Below are 23228 nucleotides of genomic sequence, written 5' to 3' on the forward strand. Positions count from 1 at the left end.
AATTTTATCACAAAAAAACTAGGAAAACTTATTGACTCGAATATAAGCCGAGGGGGGGGAAATGCAGCAGCTACTGGAAAATTTTAAAAATTAAAATGGTCGGAGTTTTTGGGTGCAGTAGTTGCTGAGGAAGGGGAGGGGGTGTTCTGGTTGTCTGTCTGCCCCTTCCCTGAGCTTGAGGACTGAGTTTTTTACCCCCACTTGGAATTCAGCCTGGCTGACTATAGGGGATCTGCAGTGCTCCTATTAACCCCTTCCGGATGGAACAGGAGCACTGCAGATCCCCTATATTCAGTAGACCGGGCACTGTCAGACACAGGGAGACCTAATGTGTATGTGTGTCACAGTCATTTTCTACCTTTATATGTATTCTAGGGAAAGGAGGGATTTACAACTTTTATTTGCTTTATTTTTTTATTATATTTTTTTTAAAGCTTTTTTTTCACTATTTTATGGGAGATTCTATACATTACTATTGCGGCTGGTCATAGACTCCCCCCCCCCCAAAAAAAAATAAAAAAAAAAAAATATATATATATATATATATATATATATATATATATATATATATATATTTTATTTTTATTTTTTATTTTTTTTGCTTGACTCGAGTATAAGCCGAGGGGGTCTTTCTCAGCACAAAAACTGTGCTGAAAAATTCAGCTTATACTCGAGTATATACGGTATATCCAAAACATCAGGAGGTCAAACAATCAAATCAGCAATAACAATAAAACTTCACATTTATTTATATACCCCTAAAAATGCTGTCCGTCCGCATATATAACAAATATCCAAGACAAATCTGCCACTTGGCAAAACTCACAAATGATCCCAATGGTTCAGTTGAGGACAAGGATGTCACACAAAGAAGAGAACTATGTGTAATTAGATGCTATACAATGATCCATAGTCGTACAGAGTTGTCAATAAGATACCAATAAATAGACAACAGGACATCACAAAGTATCACCGTATGTCGGTTCGGTCTTAACGCAGTAGATGGAGGTGCGGTGCTGTAAACGTTAATGTCAGACCCCAGATGTCCCTAGGTCACTGTCCCTCTCACCCCGTATTGCCCCCGCCCTAACAAGACTTGTATTCCCCATAGAATAACACTTCCTAATCGTCTTATTCAGAACCCTGTATTGTTCTGCTCCTCTGTTACTCCTCCTGGAAATTTAGGAATAAATTGACAACTGGGTGTTACCCTTTCCTCTTGTGAAAGGGGTGTGTCTCTACACATTCTAGTACTGTCAACACTGATTGGACGGTATCAGGACACATCACAATTTCTAAGAGGAATAACAGAGGAACGGCACATGATAGAGTTATAAGACAAGATAAAAATACAAGCATTTACTATAGACCCATTAGGAGGTCCCCTTTAAGGCAGGAGACAAGATAAATGCCTGCGGAGGATTGGGGGGAGGGGAATAGTTTGTCGGCCTGATAAAACTTTAGAAGACGCGGAGTAAATCTGATTTCCCAATACGAGGAGAGCCTCTTCCAGTAATAAGACCTGCAGTCAATACATCCCTGGTAAAACTGCATTATGGGAGATGTACACGATAGCAGCGCCCGCCTGTAGCCTCATATTCATTTCCTTGTACTGACAGCTGTCAGCCGACTATTACATTATCAGAGGGATGGAGATTTCCTCCGCAGATAAATGCAAAAATCATTCTCAGGAAGGGAAGGATCAATTCATTCGGCAAGAAGATGAAACTGCCGTCATCTGTCACGTCGGCGTCTCTTATAGAAGAAAATAATATATCATATAATATATCAGTATCCTACAGTGCACTGGGTGCACCTTATAACATGTTCTTATAGATAATGTTGAGGTTTTTTTTTCTGCGTCCCTACTACAACACTTCCTGGCTAAGTGTTATCATAGGGGACATAGGGGGAGATTTACCGTATTATGCCTTGTACACCAGTTTTAAAGGGATTCCATCATTAGAATCCCATATCGGAATAGCCTTAAGGAAAGTTATTCTTCCCCTACCTTTAGAATTCTGCTCCGCGCCGCCATTCCGGTGATATTCTCTAGACAGCATAGGGGGCGGTCACCCTGCGCTCAAACAGCCTGAAGACTCTCCAGTAGGGTTGAGCGATCGTGTTTGGAAAAGATCAGATTCCGATCGGCGAGCAAGAAAATTTCACGATCGCCATCGGAATTCCGAACACGATCTTTTTAGGTGGGATCAAGATCGGTGATTATTTCCCACAATGCTTTGCTACTGGCCAAGCATTGTGGGAAAAGTTAACAATGATAGCCTTCACACTGAGTATACGCTCCGCTCATTCTGAGCGGAGTGTATACTCAGTGTGAAGGCCCCACTGCGGTTCCATAGGAATGAATGGAAGCAGCCAGCACACAGCCTTACACCCCTGCGCGCCGGCTGCGTCCATTCATTCTAATGGGAGACTAGCTAAAATCTCTAGTAGCTACTTACCTGTGGAGATGGCTGGTCCGTTGCCCGGTGTTCTCGTTCTTCTTTGCCTCGCTGCCCCCGCCTACCAGGTTAGTGTTTAAAAGAGCTAGGAAGAAGGCGGGGCTTGTAGCTTAGGAGAGTGTGGGCGGGTACAGGGCGGGGAGACGTGACGTCTCCCCTCCCAGTACCTGCCCACACTCTCCTAACCCGCCCACTCTCCTAACCTGGGAGGTGGGGGCAGCGAGGTAAAGAAGAACAAGAACACCGGGCACCGGACCAGCCATCTCTGCAGGTAAGTGGACACCAGGGGGTAGGATTGCTTTTAAAATCCGATCTCCGATTAATAAAAAAAATCCCATTGACTTGCATTGGGATCGGAATTGGGATCGAGATCGGGTTCGAATGAAAAATGATCGGAAATCAGATTTCAAAATCGATCCTGAAAAGTCAAGATCAGCTCAACCCTACTCTCCAGCAACGTGCTCCATCTTCTACTCATGACCGCCTCTTCACTGCATCTTCATTAGAAAAGCCAACTGCGCATGTCCGTCGGCCATTTTCCCGTGGTCGAATGGACAATTGTTTAGTAAGAGGCCACAGGAAAATGGCCATTCGGCCACAGGAAACGCGTCGGCCATTTTCCTACGGCCTCTTACACAATTGTCCATGTGGTCACAGGAAAATGGCCGACGGACATGTGCAGTCAACGCTTTCGGATGAGGACACGGTGAAAAGGTGGTCTCGAGAAGAAGATGGAGGGCGTCGCTGGAGAGTCTTCAGGCAGCACAGGGGACGCCCCCTGTGCTGTCTAGAGACTAATTTGCATACAGAGAAAACGGGGAATATCACTGGAACGGCGGCGCGGAGAGGAATTCTAAAGGTAGGGGAAGAATAGCCTTTGTTAAGGCTATTCCGATGTGGTAGTACTGAAAAAGGGATTCCAATGATAGAATCCCTTTAAGGGTTCATCCACACAGAGGAAAATGGTGAGGAATTTGGTGTGGAATTTTCCACGTGGAAAAAAAAGCCTCCCATTGATTTCAGAGATCCCAGTGAAATCAATGGGAGGCTTTTTTTTCCATGTGGAAAATTCCACACCAACTTCCTCACCATTTTCCTCCGTGTGAATGCACCCTAAGACATGAAAAAAAATCATTAATGGAATAGAAAATTTGCCCCTGGCACGGCCAGTTTACTGGCATACAAGATCCCTGAAATCTATGCCAGCAGTGGCTATCCCGGTCTTCATAAATAACCATTTATTTGTCTATTGCACCGATGCAGCAGGGATCGGTAATCGTCTCTGCTGTCTGTGCAATGTGTGAAGGCAGCAGAGATGATCACCTATCCCTGTGGCCACTAGTGCAAGGGATCGGGGCTTGGGGACAGTGGGCAGGAAATGAAGGTTTATGAAGGTGCAGGGAGGCAGGAGCCCGGACAACTGGCGGTTGTGGTCCACCAATTGAGTAGCCCATCGATACCGAATGCTGTATTTGGAAATAAAAACAATGCAATGGATTTAAAAAAAAAAAAAAAAAATGCACTAAAAGCTGATCAGGAAAATACCACAAAGATGTCATGTGTGAACCAGCCCCAAACCATTCTATCCATCTCTAAGCAGATTGCATTTATAAACTGGCGGCGTAATAAACAATTATCGGCTGAACCCCGTTTCACATCCCAGTCATGTGATGACATCATCATCCATCTGTCTGCACGCTGGCACATCGCCCCTGTTTGCTTGTGCCCTCCAGCAGTAAAACAGCAGAATGAGTAAATAAATGGAGACGCTAGAGGAGCAACCGTGCCCTGGATATCAGCTCGCCACATTGATAAATACTGGAAATCCACCGATCCAAGCAGCGAGACGTCTCCATTCATGTACACCTGTCTACATGCTGTACATAGTAACCCCATTCACTATAATGGAGTGAGCTGCAATACCAGTCACCACCATTAAACAGGTGCGGCACTGTATAAGGAAGACACAGTCCTGTTTTTCTAACCCCTTTAAGAAGTCAAGGCATAAATTTACCAGTAAGTGTTTTAGTTTAGAGGGGCGGCCATTTTTTCTGCCGGACACGTCAGTGACCTCGTCCTCCTGAGCTAGGACATGACGGCGTCCACAGCTAGCAGCAGATCTGGCAGCAGCGTATTAATAATAGATGAACACTTATCAGTAATTGCATTTGCTCAGCATACAAGTTATCAGCTCTTAATGCCCGCTTTATGGGGAGTTTAGTCGTCGTAAATCGGAGAACGTACTGAGTGGGTAAGCAAGCTGCAGAAGTAGATGTATATCACCCCCAAGGAAGAGAGCAGACAAAAGCCTGACATAGATATAACAGTTCTGGAATGATCTACCCAGGGCAGGATATATATATATAGGGTAAATGGGGCACTTGCCCCAGGGGCCGTTGTCACCCCATTCTGTCAGCATAGGATATAGGAATCGTCCGACCATTGACATTCTTAGAATCCCCCAAAAACGGTTGGGGTGAGTGTGAATACTATAGAGGGTGCAGTGTCCCAATTTAAAGGGATTCTACCATTAAAAACCTTTTTTCTGTGGATAAGACGTCGGAATAGCCTTTAGAAAGGCTATTCATCTCTTACGTTTAGATGTGATCTCCGCCGCGCCGTTCCTTAGAAATACTGTTTTTTACCGGTATGTAAATGAGTTCTCTTGCAGCGATGGGGGCGGGCCACAGCGCTGGAAATGCGATGGGGGCATCCCCACTGCTGCTCGAGAACAGGCTCCAGCGACGCCTCTGTCTTCTGCTGGATCCTCTCCTTCTTTCCTCGTCTTTCGTGCTGATCCATTATATAATGTATCTGTATAGTAGAACTATTTACTGATTTGGTAAATTATATAATTCTGCTTGTACACTGCCAACACTAGGGGGAGCTAAATGCCTAGTGAATGTAACAGGAGCTGTATACATCTGTATAGAGTGCACTGCTGCCAAGTGAAGGCTGGTATGGCACAAGCAGGGGAAGTAGTTGAGACTGGTCCTCCACGGGCCCTAGATTGTCCCACCAGAGTATTAGAGAATCCTCCAGTGGGCCCAGCATCCAGCAAAAGACACTCAAAATTGAAGGGCACTACGGTGAATTTCCTTGATTTTTGGAGGCTGGGCCCCAGAATATGGGTTCGCCCTTATAGAGTTAAGAGGGGACCGCCCGGACCTATATAATCTACGGGTCCGGAACTGGTTACGGCCATTTGTCCTGAGTCGTATAACAAGGGAACACAGCTTAGGAGAAAGGCGTGTGGATTAAGAGGGTGTTGCATCTTGTAGAATTGCACCAAAATTTGCCCACGATCTGACAACAATCTCACGACTACTGATTTAGCAAGTAAATTGGGTGATAATAAAACTCACTGGTTCAGTTCAACATCCAGGATGAACGAAGACCCGAATGCATCTATTTGGAAGCTGACTTGTGCGACGTGGGTGGACTGAAAGAGAGAAGAATAATGAGAATTAATGACGGGGGGGAGAAGAGAACAACATTACAGACAGCTCTTGTTACTAGTCCATTGCATTACATGATGTTCCCTCAGTTCAATGTCCCAGGCCAATGTGCGGTGGCAGCGCGGGCGTTATTAATAGGGATGTCTCATACACCAATTACAGCGAAATAATGGGCCTACAATTCGTTAGAAAATCAAACTATTCATTGTTTTTTTCTAATTTTTGAAGTTTTCCCTGGGGGCGGCCATATTGGATACACATATTCTCTATCGGTATTGTCTAGGTAGTCATTGCAGCAGTGCGTGTATGCTTTATGGCAGCTGCACTTTATGGGTGAGTGGATATTAGCCAACACCTTTAAGCGAACACTATACCTGTATGACCAGTGTAACAAAATGTCTTGATCTCCTCCGACACCCAACAGCGCTTCATTCACTTCTATGAGGTGCTGGAACTGTAATGCGGCCATAGCCCCATAGAAGTCAATGGAGCACCGATCGCACGATTCACAGGCCTTAGGTGTCCCTCATCATCTTGATCACTGGGGGACCCAGCAATTGGGTCCCCAGCGATATGACACCCCCTGTCCTATGAATAGGGGATAAGTGTCCAAACATGGACAACCCCTTTAAGTAGTTACAACGGGGACAGTCAGTGGTTTTGGATAATATTTTTTCTGCAGGTGATCTCTACCAAACGTATAGTCAAATTAATTTACCAAGCAATTAATGTCATGTACACTACAAGAAACGAAATAAGCAGATGCAGCCGACACCCACTGGTATGTACATGGTGCCAAAAACGGCGTCCAACCCGCCCCCCAGAATTATAGCAATGTACAGCAGCAGATACAGTCCACGGCTTACAGTAACTTAAACGTTCCCTCCGCCAACGCAGAAAGTCACTGAATCCCCCTGTCTATAATATTTAAAGGTTTACAGGGGTCGTCCAAGATTACACAAATGGGTCGCCCATTGCTTGGGTCTGGTATTGGAGGTCGGAACCTCCAAATTTCAACTATGGATTCCACATTACTTTTGGGATTCTGTTGCCGACTACTGCAATTGGATCCCAGAACTTCCAGGTCATGAATGTATTCAGTGTTTATCTATATACAGCTGAGGTGTGTATTATGATGTTCTGCAGCAGATGAGGTGTGTGCTATGATGTTCTGCAGCAGCTGAGGTGTGTATTATGAGGTTCTGCAGCAGCTGAGGTGTGTATTATGAGGTTCTGCGGCAGCTGAGGTGTGTATTATGAGGTTCTGCAGCAGCTGAGGTGTGTATTATGAGGTTCTGCAGCAGCTGAGGTGTGTATTATGAGGTTCTGCGGCAGCTGAGGTGTGTATTATGATGTTCTGCAGCAGCTGAGGTGTGTATTATGAGGTTCTGCAGCAGCTGAGGTGTGTATTATGATGTTCTGCAGCAGCTGAGGTGTGTATTATGATGTTCTGCAGCAGCTGAGGTGTGTATTATGATATTCTGCAGCAGCTGAGGTGTGTATTATGAGGTTCTGCAGCGGCTGAGGTGTGTATTATGAGGTTCTGCGGCAGCTGAGGTGTGTATTATGAGGTTCTGCGGCAGCTGAGGTGTGTATTATGATGTTCTGCAGCAGCTGAGGTGTGTATTATGATGTTCTGCAGCAGCTGAGGTGTGTATTATGATGTTCTGCAGCAGCTGAGGTGTGTATTATGAGGTTCTGCAGCAGCTGAGGTGTGTATTATGAGGTTCTGCAGCAGCTGAGGTGTGTATTATGATACATTTTCTCTCATACAATAAGTGTACACTCCAAAGACATACTTACGCTAGGTTCACACTAGCGTTTGGGTCTCCGTTCTCAGCTTTGCATGCAGAAGATGGAAAGCTGTCAGACCGGGTCCGGACATGAGTGCCAGTAAGCATTTTATGCTCTCCGCCGCGAAACCGATTTTTTAAAATCGGACACAGAGTACTGCATGTCCGACTCTGTGTCCGATTTTAAGATTCTCACCGCCGCTCACGGCCGGACATCTTTCAAACCCGTTCAAATGAATAGGTATGAAAGAGTCCTGCAGGTTTCCGTCTCCTGCCTCTGTTTTGTGCAGGAAACGGAAACCTGCAGAATGGAAACCGGGCGCAGATGTGAACGAGCCCTGATAGGTAATGTAGATTATGAGCCCTATATGGGACAGTGACTGACAAGGTCTGTAAAGAGCTGCGGAATATGTCGGCGCTATATAAGTAAGCAAAATAAATAAAATATATACATTCTGCAATACTCAGAAGATTTGCAGCTGGTTTGTGCCAAGTTGCGCTGCAATTTCAGGGGACTTGGGCTATGTATTGTAGACCATCACCGCAGCAGACCTGCCTGCACTATGCAGAATTCCTTCCCTATATATCCGCACTATGCAGAACTCCTTCCCTATACTGTATATCAGGCCATGCAGGACATCACTCACTTTGCTTACATTGTCTGCAATCTTGGAAAGCATAAAGATATCCATTATTTATGGTGAAACTGCTGAGTGTTGCTGAGACCCCAGAGGCAGCGGGTTTCCAGCTGTAATGTCATTTCGAGGTTGTCCCCGGCCTGGCAGCTTGTCCCCTGAGAACTGATATGTCATATATAGCAACAAGGGATAGCACAGGGAATCCTCGGAGACTGGTGACAGCACATATTAGTCCCTGTATGATACATTATATATAGAATATTTAGACTATGACACAATATCTATCATTTTAAGCCACTACCAAGTCTTTGTAACCACTCTCTATACTGATCTAGTCGTTGCCACTATCATATAGGATTCCAGAGAAGCGCGTCCATTCAGACATTCAGGTCGCCGGCACCAGACTGCTGACGCTGAAGACGATCGATAAAGACAGAAAAGTGCTGAGGACACCGGCAGAGGTTAGGAAGGAGCCTGAGAGGATAGGAAGGACCGTGCAATCCTGAAAAATGGTCTCACAATAATAAAACTGCACAGGATTAAAAGCCGGGACATTAAAGGGGTTTTATGGGATTTCCTCAGGATAGGACATCAATTGTAGACAACCGGGGCCACCGCAGATAAACCGTCTGCAGCTTCCGCTTTACATGGCGTGTTAGGACACTATTGGACACAAGATGAAATCCCATTGAAATGAATGGAAATTTCAAACAGACCAGCTAGCGTCCATTGCTAAAATCTTGTACGGACAATAGCCACGGACACTGCTGAGGGAATCCAACGGTCTTGTGAACGCCCCCTTACATCACGTTACGTTACATGGCCTATTCATAGCTCTGTCTCATCCAAGTAAATGGGCTGGACTTCAATACAAGGTCTGCCGAATATTGGCAGAGGAAAAAATCCCGTGCGGAGGACTTTTTAACCTCCACCAGTTTCCTGACAGACCCCATTATAGTCAATGGGGTCTGTCGGACTCTGTGTGTTACTGCTATTTAGCGGACCGCCTTTCCATAGTTCAGATCCCCCTACAGAGCAGAACAACATAGAGGCAACACTACTGTGAACCTGCCATAACCCAAATACTGCAGTCGCTTTAGGGTAAGTTCACACAGAGTTTTTTGGTCAGGATTTTGAGGCTGTATCTGCCTCGAAATCCTGACGAAAAAGACGGCTCCCATTGAAATCAACGGGAGCCGCTCAGATGTTCATTCTTCAGGCCGAGTTGCCTCGCGATTCGGCCTGAAGACACTCCCTCCTCCGGACTAGGCCCATTCATTGGGCCTAATCCGGAGCAGAGTGCGCGACTGGATACCGGAACAGGCACCAGCGCCTCAGGTTGCGTACCAAAAATCGCTGTGTGAACTTACCCTTATATATTTCATCTAATGGGATGTTAGAGCCCTTCTAACCTGTGATGACCTAGCCTAATACGTATATAGAGCCCTTAACCCCTTCCCGCCACAGCTATTTCACGATTTTATGTTTAATACCCACCTTCCAAAAACAATAAAAAAAATGTATTATGCTTTCTCAGAGGGTTTAATTTTTACAGGTGATAATGGTGCTGCTTAATATTCCGTATTATGTATTGGAAAGCTGGAAAAACGTTTGCGCCACTTTCTTATGCATTTTGTTTTTACGGTGCTTATTATGCAGCCAAGATGACGTCGCCTGTATTTTGCCGGTGGTTACAGTTACGGTGGTAACAAATTTCTGTGGTTTTTGTTAAAAAAAAAAATAATCAAAAAGTGTAAAAAAAAAAAAAAATTCTTCAAGTTGCCATATTCATATCCTATTAATTTTATAAATGTGAAATGTTTGTGAGTTTATGGGTTTGTGACTTTGGATGTTCGGATGTTTGGTGGTCAATCACGCAAAACCCGCTCCACTGATTTGGCTGAAATTTTCCACACACATAGTTACTACACTGGATTGCGCAATAGGCTACTTTTGAACACAATAACTCACAAACGTTTTCCACACAAACCCCACAAAAAACAAACTGACATCACCATCTCTGAAATCTCACACACTTTGGACCATAGCAAGCCCCTAAACTTCACATTACCCCCTACAGCCTAGCCCCTAACCCCACACACTCACAGTCACATATACTTTCCCACTTTCACCCTCACCTTCACCATCCTGCAGGAGCCTACCTCTGTCACTCTCAGGACCAGCCATGTTTGCCGACCCCCACCGCTGGGAGGATACGCGGCACCGCCCACCACACTACTCCACTAGCTTCACAGGAGCACGCGCACTTTGCACACATAAACAACGTGTTACTAGCACACCACCATTTTGCGCCTCCACCTTAGGCCGCAGCACACGAAATCCTGCCTCCAGCCCGCAACAGTACCCGACGCTGCTATCACCTCCCTGCTGTTTCCTCTGCACGATCCATCCACCAGCTTGACACTGGTAAGTTCACGTACGCCATAGCCCTTCCCTTGCACAATCGCGCATACACTGCACTACCCCCGTCATGTCTCCAGTTCCTGCCAACTTTGCGTCCTCCGCCGCCTTCTTTTACCTGTCCCGCGGCTCCCGTCTGTCCCTCGCTGCGTGGAGGCATCCTCCTGCTCATCTCTGCCGCCTACACTGGGCTAGGCTGCCGCCGTGAAGGTTCCTATTCGCTAGCTCTCCCACGCCTCCCTCACAGCTCAGTGTGTCCAGGCTGCTGCAGGCTATGCTACGTAGCCTGCAATAGCACTGGCACGATTATGCAATACATAGCAATACATTACGATTGCAATGCATTGCATTGTTCAGGACACCCCCTGCTGGTCTACAACGGTATTGTTTTGCAAGCTGCTGGATGCAGCCTGCAAACCTCATTAGCATTAAAATAAAAAAACAATACTGTGAAACACACACATTACCTATCCCCGCCTCCGAAATCCCCACTCTACTAACTAAATTAAACAATATGCCTGCATACACTCACACTATTAGGCAATGCATTGCAATACATTACTATTGCAATGCATTGCATTATTTAGCGCAACCCCTGCTCTCCTTCACACCCACTAAACGCCCATGTATTTGCTGAAAATACACGTCTACAAATACACGTGTAAGGGTCCGTTACGGGAGCGTTTGCGCCGCGCTATTTACAGTGCGCGTTTACGCCGTGTAAACCCGATTGTAAAATTTCACCCGCGACTCGATTTACACACTTCTACAATCACCGCAGATGAAGTCGCGGGTAGCAGCTAGTATTTCCATATTTGAGGCCACATACAGCTACATTTACATCTGCATTGGTAACTCCATTTGCCCAGTGTGTGTCCAAAGTCATCGGATATTAAAGTCCGTTGGAGTCTGTACATGACCGCTGTTATAGCGTTCCGCCTATCCATTGTTCTGGTCCTCTGACCTAGCATAAGGCACCTGTTTTTGCGTGGCCAGATGTAGTTTTTATTTACCGTATATACTCGAGTATAAGCCGACCCAGATATAAGCCGAGGCCCCTAATTTTACTGGGAAAACTTATTGACTGGAGTATAAGCCGAGGGGGGGAAATGCAGCAGCTACTGGAAAATTTCAAAAATTAAAATGGCCGGAGTTTTTGGGTGCAGTAGATGCTGGGGAAGGGGAGGGGGTGTTTTGGTTGTCTGTCTGCCCCTTCCCTGAGCCTGAGGACTGGGATATTTTCCCCCCACTTGGAATTTAGTCTGGCTGAATATAGGGGATCTGCAGTGCTCCTATTAACCCCTTCCTGATGGAACAGGAGCACTGCAGATCCCCTATATTCAGTATTTTATTTTTTTTGCTTGACTCGAGTATAAGCCGAGGGGGGCTTTTTCAGCACAAAAACTGTGCCGAAAAACTCGGCTTATACTCGAGTATATACGGTATACTATTTTGGGGAATGTCTGATCCGTTTTTATTGAAGTGATTCGGGACTGTGAAAAAATAACTTTCAATTTATTTATTTTTTCACACAACAGTGTTCACTAGACGGGAAAAATATTTTTAGAAATCTGTAGTTTGGGCTTTTCGGAGGCAGGGATACCTAATATTTGTGTTTTACGGCAGAGACAGCTGCAAGTATTTCCAAAAGTAGCAGCCAAAAAGGCACACCGAAACTCGCAGGTTGCGATTTCACTGCGCACGTTACTTGAGCTAGTTGTCGCTTCCAGTAACGGTAAGTAGTGGCCTTTTCGTATAGTGTTGGAGTTACAGGCCCTCAGAAATATAGTAGCATCCTTGTTTGTGCATGCGCCAGGCTCATGCGTACCCTTTTACTCCAGGCAATCACTATTACTCACTCCGCTGGATTTTGGGAAAAGTTCCGGTTAGGCTACGGTCACTTTGTACTGTTCGATAACCAAAGTGATCGCACCGAAATCCTGAATAGTCTTTATTGTCAGCCCCTGGTTTGACAGTAAAGCATCAATCTGTGTAAGATTTAGCTTGTGCACCACCGATACCGCCAATAGATGCAACAGAGAATCACCTGTTAGGAAGTCATTGCACCACCATTTATCCAGAAAGTCCAAGGCCAAGCGTGTGATGACGACTAATACTAGTTAAAGTGACAGTAACAAAAAATATACAGAGTCAACATCACATTAGTAACAGCAAACCGTATAATACCATACACTATATTATTACAATACTCAGAATGCACATAATGGTAACAGGCCTATAGTGAGTAGGGACTGTCCGGGCTATACTTAAGCCAGAACCTTTCACGACCTCCACCAAGTCCAACTTATTGCATGCTTCAATTGGCATTAATCCACTGATTCCAGCACAGTTGGAATGTTTTCTCTATCCCCCACCATTCCTGAGCAATCACTTCTGTTAGTTTCAGCACAATTATACTCTATACTGTCAAGTGGGAAGTCCTTTGGTGGAGCAGAACGATAGAGACCACCCACCTGACAGTAGAGAGCTAAATTAGCATATTGGTTGCTGAAATTATCAGCACCAATTGCTCTGGAATGGTGGGGGCTAGAGAAAAAATTCAAACGGTGCTGGAATCAGTGGAGAGACACCTATTGAGGGATGTAAAGAGTTGGAGTTTGCGGAGGGTTGAAAGGTCCACCTTATATATGTCCCACAGGTGTAGATATGCCATGGGAATCCTGCACGGTCCTTAGTCGTATAGTTCAGGTGATACTGGATACTTATATGGACGTAGATGAGGGAAGAACATTCATGATAACAACATACAGCAGATGCCACCAAGTAATTCCTATATGACAAAAGACCAGAGAGGACCCGTCTACTGACGCCTCCTGTTTTCTCTTTTTCACTTTCCCATTCTTGGCACCGAGGATCTAATTAAATCAGTTTTTGATAAAAGTCATTTAGAAAGCTCAGTCTAATAATACTACGAGATATAAAGGGAAATAATAAGAAAAACATCTGAAAAACTGCGCGAAAAGTGCAAAATGGTACCAGGGGTATTCCCATAGTTCAATATCCAATTGATGCATCTTTTGTTCCTGGTGGCCTTGCAAGAGTCAATGGCTCCAGTATGTCCATAGGATGTGTCAGTAATGAAGAAAAGAGAAATGTAAGTCCCATCAATATTCGGCGTGACCTTTTGCCCTTTGCCTTCCATCAGTTCTTCTCAGCACTTGCAGACAGTTTTTGGCAGAACTGGGCAGGGAGGTTGTTCCCGCCGCCATCTTGGAGAACTAAGTACATGGATGTAGGCTTGCTCCAATCCGTCTGTCTCTTCATGTCATCCCAGACAGACTGGATGATGAGATCAGGGCTATATCTGTGGTTTGCGAATTTTATTTTTTCCACCTACCTAAAAATTTTAGAGTTTTGTAGGTTCAGGTCCCAGAGGTGGGACCTGTATGATTGACATATCCAGTGGATGTAGCCATTGACTCTTGCAAGGCCACCAGGAGCATTAGATGCAATATCATAAGACCGCCATATAACAACAAAAGAATACCGACATAGAGTGTCCAAATAATATGCAATATATCGATAACACTATAGAACCACCACAAAATAATACCAACTTCACCTGCTATATCTTCTGACATGTCTCTGTTAAAGGGATTGGCCAGGAATTTTGATTTATGGCCTACCCTTAACTATAACAATATCTGATCGGGGGCGGATATTTGGGTCCACTTCTGACACCTATACTATACACTGGGCAGAGTATCCATTTAAGTCATCTTTTTCAAGAAGACCACCCCCAAGGTGTAACGTTGGGGTCATTTCCAAGAGGTTTCCCTGTATACCCCTATAATATACTGTTATACTTATACTGTAGACAGTCCGTACCCTCTTCCCCCCTCCCCCATCATATCAGCTTTATTGCTTTGTGTGTTATTTTGATATTGCCATCTTTATTGAGTATTATACTTTCCACTCTTTGTCCTTGATCCACCTTCCTGTAGATATGAATAATGCAATAACTTCTATAACTCAATCCAAGGAGCTTACGGCAACGTAACCACCTCTCTCTCCTTGTCTTCTCCCATGAACACGCATTCAATATTCTGCTACATGAAAACCTGACAAACTTCTGACACCTATGAAGAGCGGGGTGATGTGTAATGCCGCTCAACCAGACTCTCCTTGTGTCCATGGATTGAGCGTAGACGTAGCAAATATCTCTTAGTGGATCTCCGGTTATTGCCATGTAACTCCATGTGGAGAGAGTTTCGTGGCCCCAGGCTAGAATACATCAGGCTCTGGATTCAGGAGAAGAAAGCACTAGGAAAGGAGAGGGAAGAGGAAGGACTATGCACGTCTATAAGGCCAAGGTGACTCAGTAACTTGATATGTTTCTCAAAATATGGGTTCCTTTGGAATCCTCTTCTTCTTTTCCCTTAATCTGTGCAAGGACGTATGGACTCTCTTGGTCAGATTTCTAGGTTGCAGTCCCCAGAATGATCACCAATAGGAAGCAGTAGCACCAGTGGAGCAATGACGTAGTCATGAAGGGCCATCAACAGGTCAGGATGCAATGGGCCATAGCATAGGCAGGAACAGAACAGTAGACTCCAAGGGCAAAAGCCATATCCAAGAACAAGACCGAGGTCAAGATCAGTGTCAATGAAAAGCCAAGATGAGGATTAATGGAATGGCAACCAGAGCCAAGAATGGGTATGGATATCAATCATTAGGCAAGGCATCGGAGGCCACCAGGCCAGGTTAAGACCAGTTCCTATTAACACAAAGGTGCCAGCCATGGTTAGAGAGTAGAGCAGTGGTTGTGTCTGACATCAGGATGAAAGGAAGTGTCCGGTTATGTAGCCTTATCTTTTACTGATGGTTCCCAACTGCATTCCAGTTTCCGTTCAGGGAGTCCATTTGGGGATCCCCCAGCGGAAACCTATCCGTATAAAAAAGTGGTTATCTTAAGAAACTGGCGAACCCCATATACTCTAATGGGTTCCGTGTGGTTTCCAATCTGTTTCTGAATGAATTCCAGAGAGAAAATCGCTGCTTGCAGGACATTTCTCCCCGCATATTTCAACCTGTACCATAGTAAAGATCTGCATTTACAATTCTGCAGACTTCAGAGCTGGAATCTCCCAGCGTTCCTTGCATAGAATTCACACTACTGGTTCTAGTCTGTCATCTTTACACCATACACTGCACAGTAACATAAGAGATCCACTAAGCTATTAGTCAAGAGTCTACCAGATTGTTGACTGTTTCCGATAACATGAAGCAGAATTATGAATGCAGCTCTGGAGTACAATACAGGCTATTTAATGCAATGTATATAAAAAGTTTGCCTAGCTTTATATATGGAGGCTGCTGAATTATTCATTCTTAGTAAGGTGGACAGGTACGGACCCGCTCGTGAATACCGATGAGAAGACATTTTCCCAAACACACAGAAGGAGACCGATTCAGCTTTCGACAATGGTGGCCTATGAATGATGTACACAGCTACGGAATATGTAAGTCCTTCATATTAACCACATACATCAGGATACCAAAAATTCTACGCACAGTCTGACATTGTATAGGAATGGGGTTGGCAACCTTCGCCGCTCCACTGGAGTGCCGAAGTTTGTCTACCCCAGCTATAGGCTCATGTGCGTTCAATACTGCATATACCTTAGATAGCCCTTTGGGATACAATGGACCCATCAGGGGTAAGAGGGGGCTAACATAGAACCCACTACCAGTCCTCAAATTTCTCTCCCCAGCAATGTGACATGAGTACAACCAAACATACAATGGAGGGACCAAATGACCAGAGAACATGGGCAAACATATATCACCATGTAATCCAAGTCAAAAACAAAGGAGATGGAACAACCCTAAGGATCTTGTCCAAAAAAATTAAGGGGGGGGGGGGCCTGAAAGGGGTTTGCAGGGATGGGTTACCCCACAACAATCCATTAGTTACAGATATCTGGCAGTCAATTAATACGTAAATTACAGAGCGGGTAAAATACCGCACTTGCCGGAAATCAGTGGACGTATTTTACCATAAATCTGAAAGACGCAGGTCTGAAATATTAATAAGAGCTCTCCTAAGTAATACGATAACCAATGGTAACGGCAAGTAAACTTACAGTCAATAAAATGATCGGTCTTGCAAAGAAGAAACGTCCAAGTCAAAGAAAATTACCGCACATTGCTGACACCGCAAAAACTGTCCATCACGCTGCGCACCCATAAGTGAATAGTGCTGGGTTCTGCACCTCCGGTAAATAGCCGCGTCCTCTACTTGTCCTCAAATTGATCAGTTTTGATGATCAGCAAAATGTAAGTTGGAATGTGCTGGCGAGGCGGGTTTTATTTATAATAACGTCAATTGCAATATTTGTCAGATTTTTTAATTGTATATCCACATAATGAGGAGAGTGAGAGCCCCCAATATTAAAGGGGTGGTCCCAGGTAAGCTATGATCCTACAGACATCATAGAGGGGGTAGTTACAGCTGAACACAGGGCACTTCTAAAGGGGACAATACAACGTGTCATAAAGCTCGCAGTGTACGTGCGTGGTTGGAGGAGCACCAGGATGAGTTTACCGTACTTCCTTGGCCAGCAAATTCCCTGGACTTGAACCCAATTGAGAATCTTTGGGACCACCTTGATCGGGTGGTTCGCGCCATGGATGCTCAACCGTGTAACCTAGCGCAGCTGGCCATGGCGCTGGAGTCGGCATGGCTCAACATCTCAGTGATATCATCACAACATCCCCTCTCTTCCTGCACGTCTCACAGCGGTCCGCTCTGCCAAAGGGGGTTATTCTGAATTTTGACAGGTGGTCACATTAATGTGACTGGACTGTGTATAAGTAAGTGGTTCATAAAAGTTCTGAAAGCGGGACCCGCTTCTGGGTGAGATCTTCACTAACGTACGTAGCCTCATGCGAAAAGTAAAAGTTGGCTATATTCTGCGTCTATTCTTGTTTTCAGATGTGTACTGCCTCGGTTCTGCTTCTTCTACACACACAGCTCTATTACCTCCATGTTCTCCCACCACGCAGCCCTGCTACCTTCACATTGCCTCCACACACAAAGATCTTTTACCTCCATGTTCTTCCCCACACTCAGCTCTGCTGTTTTCATGTTCTCCATACCTACAATGATGCTACTTCACACCAACACTGCTGTATCCCTGCTTTCTTAGATAGGGTGATCTGCTGCTGATGAACAATGATTTTTTTTCTGTCCGACAAAAATCAACTGATCGGCCGATCGGGTGATTGATAACATTATTAGACGACCAATTGTCTGGAATCAGCACTTTTAAGAGCAATTGTTCCCAACAATTGGCTGTTAAATTGCCCTTTCTAATAGTGTCTGTAGCCTACACCAGACCACACACCATATAGAGCTGTCAGACCCCCAGCTAGCTCTCCGACCCTCCCATCCACATACATGCATACAGTGGTTGAGCACGAATGAGTCCTTAATAAGGACTAAATAGCCGAAATCCCTGACACCCGCTTATCTCATGGCATACAAAATGTATTCTTTATCTCCTCTACAATCTTCAGCCCAATTTTTGCATAGGAACATTATCAATAGAGTTTCCCACTAGGGTTCCCCCTCTAGGAGTCAAAACTGAGAGCTGCTCTATCCAATGTCAGTGACCAGTGGCGTAACTACCGCCATAGCAGCAGAGGCAGCTGCCACAGGGCCCGGGACATTAGGGGCCCGGTGACAGCCGCTACCGCTGCTATCATTATACTCGGGGGTCTTTTCAGACCCCCGAGTATAATGATTGGTGGACCGGGAGAGGTAAGAAACATAAAAAACACTGTTACTTACCTCTCCACGATCCCGGCCAGGCCTCCTTCCTACTTGTCTGACGTCACATGAACCCGGCCTGCGTCCCGGGTCATGTGACATCCGAAGTCATTGAAGAAGGATGGCAGCGGAGGCCGACAACGTGGGAGCCGGGGGACAGGTAAGAAACAGTAGTTTTTTATGTTTTTATTCCCCCGGGTCTCCGATTATTATACTCTGGGGTCTGAAAAGACCCCAGAGTATAATAATTGTTTATGGGTGTCCACAGTGGGACATAATACTGTGTGCAGGGGCCACTATGGGGGATAATACTGTGTGCAGGGGCCACTATGGGGGATAATACTGTGTGCAGGGGCCACTATGGGGTATAATACTGTGTGCAGGGGCCACTATGGGGGATAATACTGTGTGCAGGGGCCACTATGGGGGATAATACTGTGTGCAGGGGCCACTATGGGGCATAATACTGTGTGCAGGGGCCACTATGGGGTATAATACTGTGTGCAGGGGCCACTATGGGGCATAATACTATGTGCAGGGGCCACTATGGGGTATAATACTGTGTGCAGGGGCCACTATGGGGCATAATACTGTGTGAAGGGGCCACTATGGGGGATAATACTGTGTGCAGGGGCCACTGAGGGGCATAATACTGTGTGAAGGGGCCACTATGGGGCATAACACTGTGTGAAGGGGCCACTATGGGGCATAATAGAGCGCACAGGAATGCGTAGGAGGGGGTCGATTGAGGTCTTCGGTGTTGGTCGGGGGGGGGGGGCATGTCAAAAGTTCGCCACGGGGCCCCGCCATTCCTAGTTACGCCACTATCAGTGACACTTGTTATCCTTGTATTATATAGAAGGCCGTGGCCCTGTCTGCCAGATGGAGCCCAACCAGGCATCTGACCACTTTCTTTTCCATGTGAAACCATCTCGTAGCCTTTTATTGCTCGGAATAGTTGTGACTCTGCAAAGTGCACGATCAGGACTTTGGGATTTATGTTCCCTTCCTCTTTCCTATGAAGCAATGTCAACAGGACACGTCTGACCTCAAACATGTCAATGCAGTGTCATTTATCGGATAGTAAGAAAATTCCCAACATTCCAGCATTTTGGTCTGAAGTTTCGTGTATGAGATACATCTAATGCAGCATCTTATCACGGGCCTGGTATCTTGCCTGTGATCCTTCAGTGCACTGCTAGTCTGTAAACTATACGTAAGAACTCTGATTGTACACATTATACTTCATATGTGTTCTCTCCTGTCGCTATATGCAATCTTTCACGCACATTGCATTGAATATAATAGTGATGCTACAGGGTAGAAAGGAACTGTGACGCAGGCGGCACACTCATGTCATCCTCCTGTAGGAGTCATCATACATGTGTGGTACTCACTAAGTGGGAGCAGTGCATCATGGGGGCTGGGTGGAGGATATTTTGAGGCATGGTATAGGGAACCACTTAAAGCGCCAAACTGTAAATGTATGGCTTGTTAATGCTGCCGGAGCAGTCGCCATTAGCAGTGGGTGTCCCCTGTAACATACCGGTGACACCCAGGTCTGGGATCCTATTAGGTCCACACAGACATGCCATACAGTGCTGTAAATTAGTGTTTCAATTTATCGTATCAGCGATCATAAGATTGCACAGTCTAAGGGGCCACACGGTGGCTCAGTGGTTAGCACTGCAGCCTTGCAGCACTGGAGTCCTGGTGTTCAAATCCCACCAAGGACAAAAAACCATCTGCAAGGAGTTTCTATGTTCTCCCCGTGTTTGCATGGATTTCCATCCCATATTCCAAAGACATACTGATAGGGAAAAATGTACATTGTGGGCTTACAATCTACATTTAAAAAAAAAAAAAGATTGCACGGTCTAGTCCCCTACTGGAACTTAAAAAAAAGTTATTAAAAATATTATAATCCCCCGAAATATATTTTTCCTATTAAAAATGCAAAATTATATAAAAATGAAAAAAAATAATAATAATTACATAGTGTCTGTAACAAATACTACTATCAAAATAATACATTATTTATCCAATAGAATGGTATTCATGGAAAAGTACAGCCCATCCTACAAAAAAAACAAGCACTCAACTATCTCCTTCGATGGAAAAAAGTAAATTATTAGTCATAGAAGACGGTGATGCATAAACAAATGATCTTGTTCACAATGAAGGCTGATGTTACTCAAGCCAGTCTTCATAGGCCTGAAGCTACAATAGTATAGGGTTTGCCTCCTATATGTCAAGGCGCACACCTCCTCATAAGTGCCCAGGCTGTGCACCTGGGGGAAAAATGTATGCCTGCCCATAGCGCGTGTACATTTACCAGATCATTTATTCTTGATGGACCGGCCCCCTGTCTGATTTTATCACAAAGTTTCTAAAAAAAATAGGGGCAGCACGGTGGCTCAGTGGTTAGCACTGCAGCCTTGCAGCACTGGAGTCCTGGGTTCGAATCCTGCCAAGGACAACATCTGTAAGGAGTTTGTATGTTCTCCCCATGTTTGCGTGGGTTTCCTCCGGGTACTCTGGCTTCCTCCCACACACCAAAGACATACTGATAGGGAATTTAGATTGTGAGCCCTATATGGGACAGTGACTGACAATATCTGTAAAGCGCTGTGGAATATGATGGCGCTATATAAGTAAGCATAATAAATAAATAAAATATTGTATTTTTTTTGTACAAAACTGCAAACAAATCTGCCCCGGTGGTTTTATTGTACAAAACTGCCAAAATCTGAAAAAAAAAAGCCATAAAATTAGGCATCTCTATAAATGTACGGCCCTGACTAATAAAGACAATGTTCTTCATGCCATCAAAGTGCAATATTTAAAATAGGAAAGTGAATAAAATCAAGCTCAGAATGAAGCCATTGAAAAATTCGTCTCATCCTGTAAAAAATGAAGCCGTCAAACTACTGCACTGATGGAAAATGCAGCAATGTAAACAAAGAAAAAGAAGCTGCAGCTTTCAAGGGTTAATCCAACAGATTTTTTCTTTATATACAGGGACTTACAAGGCACTTCAGAATGGCCTTGTAAAAATGTACATTGTACACAAATTATGTAGAATCAATAAGTATAAAAGCTAAGTATCAAAAATCAATGTCTGCAAACAAACTTTTCCTACATATACCGTATATACTCCAGTATAAGCACAGTTTTTGTGCTGAAAAAGCCCCCCTCGGCTTATACTCAAGTCAAGCTAAAAAAAAAAATTCTAGTCTGACGCCGGAAAAAGAAGACAAGGAAGTCGGGACCCTAGGACATCGCTGCAAGAAGATGTAGGCGTGGCTAAAGATGACGTTGGACCGTGCATGCCTGCCCAGGGTGCACGATAAGGTATGATTATCATATTCTTTTTTAGGGTATTATTTTAAAACAGGGGGAGTAGTTTAATATAACATTAGCAATGCCTGAATGGCCTCTTCAACGGCTATTCATGCATATGTGGGGCTCTATCAGCATAATTTTGCTGATAGAGCCCCTTTAAGAAAACGTGTAAGATAGTTAATTACAAAAAAAATACCTTTCTCCACTTATTTGGCTCTTTTCTTGATCCCTACCCTTCTAAACTGACATTCACTGCAAAATATCTGCAGAATGCGTCTTGCTTTAGCAAGACAGACTTCAGCTCACAGAAATACCAGTTGACATAAAAGTCTATGGAGAGAGAAGTGGGATAAAGTGAGCAGGAGCCGTGCGAGAGAAGAGAGACATAGGCACAGAACAAAGGCTAATGCAGCTAAACTTCTATTTCACCCCAAATACTTTATTCACGTCAGCACGGACCAGTACTTCTCTATAACGTCATATACGATCCTACTGAAATGTTATCAATTTATAGTGTTCATTTATGCAAAATAAGTTGAACGGTCAGGTAAAAATATTCAGTAATGCGGCCATATTTATGTGTTCTCCGGTGCCTAAAATCATCATCCCAATGGACTTAGAATAACCTATATTGTTCCCACTGACCTAGAAGCTTAACAAAAAGTCAGACAATAAAATATAGATGACCGTAATTTTAAAAAAAAATTTCTTAAAGGAATCCCTTTAAGAAGCGTGTTCTAGTGCCGGGTTCCCTTTAAGATGCCTCATAGACTGCAAAGCGTCCGATGACGTTCGTATAAAGATTATTTTTTTTTACCAAACATCAAATACACAAACGCAGACCTTTATTCCAAGAAGATGTAATTTTTGAAAAAAGAAATTTCTGTCTAAAGCCGCAGACCACCATTAAATATTCATGGATGACAGAGTATTACTTATTTATCTCGCTTTCTTTGACTGTTTTAGAGTCTTCCGCATATCAAAAAAGGAAAATGCAGAAATATCTTTCATCGAGATCTTAAACCCTAAATCAGTCCGCACGCTGAGAATCTTAATCTTATTAGCCGCATTAGACATCATTAAGTAGCGAAATTTATGTAAGACTAAGAGATTCAATGGATTCACAGCACAAGAAACTTCACTGACACGGCAGATAGATGTAAAATAAAAGGGTGCAAATTAAAGGGGATGTTGAGGATTTAGGATTTTACAGCCTGTCCTTAGGATAGACTATTAATATCATGTCAATGGGGGGGGGGAGGAAGCAGTGTGCTTTGCACACTCTTGGCATTCTCTTGATGAGCTTCAAGAGGTAG

At 44.5% G+C, this 23228-nt stretch overlaps 1 protein-coding gene across 3 annotated transcripts in view; it reads right to left on the reverse strand.

Annotated features, from left to right (window-relative positions):
- The window catches only part of ADAM22 (ADAM metallopeptidase domain 22), a 138155-nt gene that overhangs the window by 100457 nt on the left and 14470 nt on the right, over nt 1–23228 (reverse strand). For all 3 annotated transcript variants that reach the window (XM_075271708.1, XM_075271707.1, XM_075271706.1), the window contains exon 3: nt 5828–5904. In XM_075271708.1, the coding sequence (XP_075127809.1) occupies nt 5828–5904 (77 nt within the window). The remainder of the gene's footprint in view (nt 1–5827; nt 5905–23228) is intronic.

The sequence above is a fragment of the Leptodactylus fuscus genome, chromosome 4, assembly GCF_031893055.1.
Source record: "Leptodactylus fuscus isolate aLepFus1 chromosome 4, aLepFus1.hap2, whole genome shotgun sequence".
NCBI lineage: Eukaryota > Metazoa > Chordata > Amphibia > Anura > Leptodactylidae > Leptodactylus > Leptodactylus fuscus.